General features: G+C 52.9%; 1 protein-coding gene across 1 annotated transcript; it reads right to left on the bottom strand.

The window, feature by feature from the left end:
- Positions 1-458: 458 nt before the first annotated feature.
- LOC148042326 (uncharacterized) lies at positions 459-3,791 on the bottom strand. Its single transcript, XM_087702978.1, has 2 exons — positions 3,511-3,791; positions 459-3,374 (listed from the first exon to the last, which is right to left on the bottom strand). Exon 2 carries the CDS (start codon positions 3,239-3,241, stop codon positions 1,604-1,606), a length of 1,638 nt encoding a protein of 545 aa, XP_087559104.1. The 5' UTR covers positions 3,242-3,374; positions 3,511-3,791; the 3' UTR covers positions 459-1,603.
- Positions 3,792-8,246: the final 4,455 nt, after the last annotated feature.

The following is an 8,246-nucleotide window of genomic DNA, read 5'->3' as shown; positions in this document are numbered from 1 at the left end:
GGGGTGTGGGGCTCTGTCTGTCTCACAAGAACAAAGAATGCTTATCAACAGGAAATATGCATGTGTAAAGCTTGCAGCAATTATGGGTAGCTAGAAAGTTGATAAAAGTAAGGAGAATTAGACAACTTGCAGAGCTCAGCTAAAAGTTAGGAATAGAGATGGCCGGCAGCAAATGAAACGCCTGTTAGAGAACTCCTGGGGCCTTCGTTAGCCAAGGCTTAGGAATGGCACAGCTAGAGACCAATAGAACAAATGGTAGAATTATTGCTAAAGTGTTTTTTAGAGGATATTTCTTATTATTTCACCTTGTCCCGCCTTCTCCTTGAGTGAAAATGCATAAAGCTTTCTTAATCGTTTGTTCTTGGCCTTTTGACCAGGAACCTTTTTCCTTGGAGTCCTCTGCGATTTCTCCACGGGTCGTTCATGAAGCCAATGAGGAAAGAAGACTCGGAAACGAATTTCCTTCGGGACGAAACCAACCCGGAACAGAGTCCGGAGGCTTCTTTTATTGAGCATACACAAGGAAGGGGTGGATTAACATAGCCAATGCGGACCAATCATGATTGTACAAGTCCATGGTATATGGTAACTCATTTACTCCCATGTAAACCTCTAGAATACTCAGTCAATAAATCTTTTACTAGCAAACTTCTAATCCTTAATTAATGTTTGAGAGTTAAACAGTTGTAACCCCTGATTTAATCAACGCCTATAATTAAAAGTCTGTGATTACTGATCTGCTCAGTGTTAAGGGTGCTGATTTAATCAACGCTTGGAGTCCCCTCCAAAGAGGGAGAGGGTGTAGGAGGAAAAACACACACACAGAGACACAGAGACTGTTTCCAAGGGCTCAAAAAGGTTGAAAACTGCAACTAGGAAGGGGGCACTATTGGAGGGGATTTCCCCCCACTGCTGCAGTTTTTGGAAAGGAGGAGCAGGTGGATGTGGAGAGGGAGGGGCTGGTAAGGCAGCTAAAGTGGGGAGGGGCTGGCTGACTACTGTGCTTACTGTCTCTGGGGTGCATAGGGCACTGCACACCAAGACAACTAGACACAAGAACAGCTTTCCCCCACCTGCCATCACTCTGCTCAACAATGAATTCCAACACCTCCTCCTAAGACTGCATTACTATCTTCTTCTTACTCTTCTCAGTAACTGTCTCTCCCCACTTATGACTATGTTGCTTGTATCTTGACAATTTAGATGGTTCTGTTTCTTTCTTAGTATGATTTGATTGCTTATAAGTAACTTACGACTATCACCAAGTGTTGTATGTTGATGGATGCCTTTTATTTCACTTCAGGTACACTGTGAGAGGTGATGCACCAAAGACAAATTCCTTGTGTGTCCAATCACACTTGGCTAATAAAGAATTCCCTTCTGCTCTGTCCTATTAACGGAGGACATTTCTTGGGTGAGAAGTGAAGGGAAAGGAAATCCAGTTGCCTCCTGAAAAAGCACCTTCGGGATGAGATCTGCTGCTTGAGCAGAGGGTTGGGCTAGAAGACCTCTAAGGTCCCTTCCAGCTGGCTTGTTCTTATTGTGTCAGCTCAGAAGGGAACTTCCTCCATCGGTCTAAGCCTCACTGGGCTCCAGCATCAGATTAGCTCAGGTCTTCAGTGCAAAACGAGGAGAAACTCATTCCACACTCTATGCATTTCTGAGGTTTTTCTCCTGAATGGATCCTTTGATGTCTATAAAGGTTGCTCCTCAGACTGAAGCTCTTTCTACACTCCAGACATTTATGAGGTTTTTCTCCTGTGTGGATCCTTTGATGTCTATAAAGGTTGCTCCTCAGACTGAAGCTCTTTCTACACTCCAGACATTTATGAGGTTTTTCTCCTGTGTGGATCCTTTGATGCGTATAAAGATTGCTCCTCTGACTGAAGCTCTTTCCACACTCCAGACATTTATCAGGTTTTTCTCCTGTGTGGATCCTTTGATGTGCATAAAGGCTGCTCCTCTGACTGAAGCTCTTTCCACACTCCAGACATTTATGAGGTTTTTCTCCTGTGTGGATCCTTTGATGTGCATAAAGGTGGCTCCTCTGACTGAAGCTCTTTCCACACTCCAGGCATTCATAAGGTTTTTCTCCTGTGTGGATCTTTTGGTGTGTATTAAGGTGGCTCCTCTCACTGAAGCTCTTTCCACACTCCAGACATTTATGAGGTTTTTTTCCTGTGTGGATCCTTTGATGTTTATAAAGGTTGCTCCTCTGACTGAAGCTCTTTCCACACTCCAGACATTTATGAGGTTTTTCTCCTGTGTGGATCTTTTGGTGTGTATTAAGGTGGCTCCTCTCACTGAAGCTCTTTCCACACTCCAGACATTTATGAGGTTTTTTTCCTGTGTGGATCCTTTGATGTGCATAAAGGCTGCTCCTCACACTGAAGCTCTTTCCACACTCCAGACATTTATGAGGTTTTTCTCCTGTGTGAATATATTGATGTGCATAAAGGCTGCTCCTCCGACTGAAGCTCTTTCCACACTCCCGACATTCATGAGGTTTTTCTCCTGTGTGGATCCTTTGATGTGCATAAAGGCTGCTACTCTGACTGAAGCTCTTTCCACACTCCAGACATTTATGAGGTTTTTCTCCTCTGTGGATCCTTTGATGTGCATAAAGGTTGCTCCTCTCACTGAAGCTCTTTCCACACTCCAGGCATTTATGAGGATTTTCTCCTGTGTGGATCCTTTGATGTCTAGAAAGGTTGCTACTCCGACTGAAGCTCTTTCCACACTCCAGACATTTATGAGGTTTTTCTCCTGTGTGGATCCTTTGATGTGCATAAAGGCTGCTACTCTGACTGAAGCTCTTTCCACACTCCAGGCATTTATGAGGATTTTCTCCTGTGTGGATCCTTTGATGTCTAGAAAGGTTGCTACTCCGACTGAAGCTCTTTCCACACTCCAGGCATTTATGAGGCTTTTCTCCTGTGTGGATCCTTTGATGTCTAGAAAGGTTGCTCCTCTCACTGAAGCTCTTTCCACACTCCAGGCATTTATGAGGTTTTTCTCCTGTGTGGATCTTTAGATGCTTTCGAAGATACTCATTTCTCTTGAAGAATTTTTCACATTCCGGGCACTGATATCTCTCTTCTTCCTCCTGGATCCTTTGGGGATTCCGTGGTATTCCGAAGGACCCTCCGCCCTCCAGGCCCGTCTCGGCGTCTCCCCCCGTTTCCTCCTCCCCGCATCGCTCTCCAGGCAGCCGCCTTTCCCGGGCTCCCCCTGGGCTCATCCCTCCTGCAGCTCCGGAGCCCCCCGGCCTTTCCCCGCCGTCTCCCGGGGCTGCTCCGCGGGGCCCGCTCTCCTCCTCCTCCTCTCGGGCGGCGCTTCCTTCCTTCCTTCCCCCGCCGGGCTCCTCCGTCCTCCTGCAGGGGAGAAAGAGAGGCGGGTCACGGCGGCGTCCCCCTCACCGCAGGAGAGGCCCAGGCCGAGGCCTCCCCTCCCGAGGACCCGAAGGAGACCCTCGCAGGCTGCCCCTCCGTCCCAGCAGCCTCTACTTACTTCCGGTTTCTCCGCCTCCGAAGGGAACCGCTCCTTCCGTCAGCTCTCTGGTTCCGAAAGTGAAGGCGCTCCGTTTCCCAGCCCCTCCTTCCTGCGAAGCCCCGCTGGAACAGTTCGGTTCTCAGCCGTCCTGATGCCGTTCGACACGGTTCCTCCTGCGGCGGTGACCCCCAAGCGCCAAATTGGGCTGCAGCCTTCCCTTCGCCGTCACATTCCTTTCTTTTACGCCTGGTTCTCCGCCTCAGCAACGGTCCCTCTCGGCCTCCGTAGCTCCGCCCACCGAGCGCCGTCGCTGGGAGGTAGGTGCTTTCCCAGCGTCCTCTGCGCTTGCGCGTCTGTCCCCACTCCGGCCCCTCCTTTCGCCCCGCCCACAGCCAGCCACCCGGACAGGCGGAGGGAGGGCGGGGCTTCGGTGGGAGGAGACGCAGTGGCCCCGCCCCTCCCACCACCCCTTCCCTTCGGGCGGCTCCTTCGGGCGCGGGAGGCTCCTGGCGGGGGCGGCGGAGCTTCGCCCGGGGAGCCGAAGGGGAGGCTCCGAAGGGAAGGCCCGCGTCCTCCCTTCCCCGGCTTCTCCTGCCACGGAGACACAGCACGCAGGCTCCGAAGCCTTCCAGGCTCCCCCCGGGGGTCTCGGGCGACCCCCAAGAGGAGAACTGCCGGGCCAGGAGCCAAGCAGCCGAAGGGATCCCGGGAAGGGACGGAGCTCAGCCCGAGGGGATCCCGGGAGCCATTGGGAGACGAGGGAGCCCAGGAGGGACGGGGAATCCACTGGAAAGCCAGGGATCCCAAGGGGGGGGGGAACAAGCGGATCCCAGGAGGGGATCCCCCCACCCTTTCCTGCAGGGGGGGGAAAGGACTCCTCCTCCTCCCTTTGGGGCTGAGCAGGGGGGAGACAGGCAGCCACTGACCCGAGGGATCCTGGGGCCAGCGTGGGACCCCAGGGATGAATGAGTTGGGGGGTGCCAATGGAGGCATCCTGGCCCTTTTCTTGGGGGTGCCAGGATGGAAGGCGCTTTCCCCTCCTGGCATGGCTCAGGGCTTGGCTGAGGGTGGGGGTCCTGGGTCGAAGGCGGGAGCCCCTCTTCCGCCCCCCCTGTTTTCCTGGCTCTTTCCCTTCCAAATCCCGCTGAGATGGGCTGGACCAGGATCAGCCCCCTCATTCCTCCCTCCCTGCAGGAGGTGGCCATGCGGAAGCTGGTGCGCACGGTTGTTGTCAATGATGACGATGAAGAGGATGATGAGGATGGCCCCCACGACCACCATCACCACGTGAGTTTTGGGGGGAGGCGGAGGGGCCCCCCGAGGGCTGGCTTCCATGGGGAACAAGCACATCCAGGGGTGGTGGTGGTGGGATGTTTCCCAAATGCAAAGGCTCTGGCTGTGGGGCCGGGACTCCCCCGGGAGAAGTTTTGGGGTTTTGTGTGACCGTGTTCTGCCCAGGATTTCTTCCGTCTGTTTGTCTGCAACGGAGATTAAGAGTCCGTTCAGAGGCCCCCAGTGACAGTGAAGGCAAGCAGACAGCCGAACTCAGCCTCAGTTTTAACAATAGTTTTCATTATTCTCAGGTGTAGAAACTGAAATATTTATACCAAGAAAGGAGAATCTTTTGTAGCTCAGAGCTGACACGAGGGATCCTGGGGGGCTCCCCGAGTTTGCCCTTTTTCTTGCAGGTGTTTCAAGGAAGCTCTGGCAGCACCAAGGATCCCTGAAATCCTTGCCTGCCTCTCCTTCTTTTAAACAAAAGGGCCAAATAAATGGAGTAAAGCCAGTCCTTATTTATTGTTCATTTCATGAACTAAACTGTCACAGACTCTGGGCAAACTTCCCCTCTGTGTGGAGTGGGTGTAAATGAGGAGATCTCGGGAATCCCAGGGTGGAATCTTCCCCAGCATTCACGGCTACTGAAAGGAAATACAAGACAAAGGCCTCTTAATCAAAGCCTGAAATGGGAAGAACGGAAGTTTTGCCTTTGTGTCCATTGGAGACTTCAGACCACGTTGCAAATTTAGCCTTCAGCTGGTTAACCTGCTCCCATTTAACAGGCTTGTAAATCTAACGAGTAAAGAGGGTTGGACTAGAAGACCTCAGGGGTTGGACTAGAAGACCTCTGAGCTCCCTTCCAGACCGAGTCCCCAAACCATGCGAACACAAGGAGGCACCTGTGTGCTCCCAACTCCCCCAATGCAATGTGTGCGTGGTCGCCGCGCATATGTAGCCCCGCGCATGCATGCACACATCTCCTGCACATGACATGTGGCCCCCGCATGTGCCCCCCTTCTGCATGTGCCCTCCCCCCCACCTCTGCGCATTCACGGCAGAACCCGAAGAGCCGCTGGCCTGCTGGAAGCGCATGCACAAGCGTGGCGGAGCTGAGCTGGGGCTTGGCCACAAGAGGGCGCCGCATGCCACAGGTTAGCCTTCAGGGGCCTAAAGCAGGAGGACAGCCGTGTGTGTGCATGTGTGTGCACCCAGTGGGCGGAGCCAGTCTGGCCAGCCAGCCCACCGCCCACAGATCCCCACCCGCCCCTCCGCCAAACAAACGGAAGTGGCCTCCATTGGGGCTGCTCAGTGGCTGCACTGGGGGGGGGGGCTGTCAAAGACCCCCCTGAGGTGGGGAGACTTTTTATGCAGAAAACTTTGCCCTTTGGAAAATGGTCTCGGCTATTGTCTCCCCGGAGGTTTGGTCACACAGAGGCAGCCTTAGCTGGGGAAGGGCCTGTTCTTCCCCTGGGCAGGCAGGTCCACGTGTCCCTCCCCATAAGCCTTTTGGGCTGGCAGCCACGCCTGCCTCTCCCACAACTCCCTTGCTGGCATTTTGAGGGAGGCCCGGTTCTGGATCGGCCCTGAACCTAGAATGAGGGAGAAATGTCCTGATTGCGAGAACAATTCCTCCGTGCTTCGTCCCTGGAGGCTCTTAAGTAGCGATCGGAGGGCCATTTGCGTGGAACGGAAGAGGGTCTCTTGCTTGGGGAGGGGGCTGGGCTAGATGACCTCTGAGGTGGGGGAGGTCTTTTTTCAAAGGTTTAAAAGGAAGTTGAAAACCTGCCAAAGAGGTGAATCTATTATTGCCAAAAATGAAAAAAGTCCTAGAATTGTCATATGTTTCTTCTAGTAAGGGGGAGCCTGCAAAAGGACAGGATCCGTCTTTGTCTGCTTGAATACCAAAGTTTTCTTTGAAAAACGAATCAAAAATCACAAAGTTTTTCTCCTCCTTCTGGGCCACCGTTTGTCAACTTCACCAACTTTAAGAGGGGGGGACTTCAACTCCCAAGAATTCCCCAGCCAATCCCCCCCCTCTCCATCTTAAAGTTGGTGGGGTTGTGAAACTCTCTTCCAGGGAAATCTCTTTAAATCTGTTGCACTTAACCTTCTCCCTGTGGGGGGGTGTTGACCACTAACTAACCATGGTTAACTTCTGCCTTGCTTCCCAGCGATTCGTGCGCTTGAGCAAAAGAGTCCAACTCTTTTGAAGAATCTACAAGCCAAGAGTTGACCTTCGTTTACATTTTGAAAATGGGAGGGAGACCTTCAGACGGAACCCGTTTTGGGTTGCAATGATACTTGAGGGATGCCCCCTGTTGAACCCAGGGTCCTCAGCCCTGGCAGGTTTAAGGCGGAGGAACTTCAACTCCCAGAATTCCCCAGCCAGTATGGGGGACTCCGGGGAGTCGAGTTTTAAAATTGCCACGTTTGAGAAACGTGAATTTAACCTCGTGTCCTCAGTCCCCTCCGGCCCAAATCAGGTTGTTTAATACCTGCATTAAAACACTTTAGGAGGTGGACATTCAGGGATTCTCCAATTAAAATCCAAATTGCCCTGACTTTAGAACTTCTAGAATGTCTGCTCTACAGAGTCTCCATTGACTCCGTTTGGACAGAACCAGCGGAGATGCCGAGGGAGGGTCTTGCTCAGATTTCCTGGAATGAGTTCCAGCTTGTCACCCCTGAGGAAGTGGACGAGGCCATGGGAGCGATGAGTGCCTCCACCTGTTTGCTGGACCCGTGTCCCTCCTGGCTGGTCTCGACCAGCAGGGAGGTAACAGGAGGCTGGCTCCAGAGGATCACGAACACATCTCTGCAGGAGGGATCTTTCCCGCAGCCCCTGAAAGAGGCGGTGGTAGGACCCCCTCCTCAAGAAGCCTTCTCTGGACCCAGCTATTCTTAAAAACTATTGTCCGGTCTCCAACCTCCCTTTTCTAGGGAAGGTTGTTGAGAAGGTGGTGGCCCTTCAACTCCGAAGGACCTTGGATGAAGCAGATTACCTAGACCCTTTTCAGTCTGGTTTCAGGCCTGGATACTGCACTGAAACCGCCTTGGTCGCACTGACCGATGATCTCTGGCGGACATTCCTCTATCCTAGTGCTCCTTGACCTCTCAGCGGCCTTCGATACCATCGACCATGGTATCCTTCTGCGACGGCTGGAGGAGGTGGGAGTGGGAGGCACCGTTCTATGGTGGTTCTCCTCTTACCTCTCGGACAGGTCACAGTCGGTGTTGGTTGGGGGGCAGAGGCCGACCCCTAGGCCCCTTAATTATGGGTTGCCGCAGGGGTCGGTCTTGTCCCCCCTCCTATTTAATATCTACATGAAGCCACTGGGTGAGATCATTCGTCGGCACAGGATTAAATACCACCAGTACACGGACGACACACAGTTGTATCTTTCCGCCCCGTGCCAACTCAGCCTAGCGGTGGAAGTGATGTGCCAATGCCTGGAAGCTGTCAGGGTCTGGATGGG

Source organism: Thamnophis sirtalis, unplaced genomic scaffold, assembly GCF_051295495.1.
Source record: "Thamnophis sirtalis isolate CommonGarterSnake01/CBP01778 unplaced genomic scaffold, rThaSir2_p1.2 scaffold_18, whole genome shotgun sequence".
NCBI classification, from domain to species: Eukaryota; Metazoa; Chordata; class Lepidosauria; order Squamata; family Natricidae; genus Thamnophis; species Thamnophis sirtalis.
This window is presented reverse-complemented; position numbering and strand designations above follow the sequence as displayed.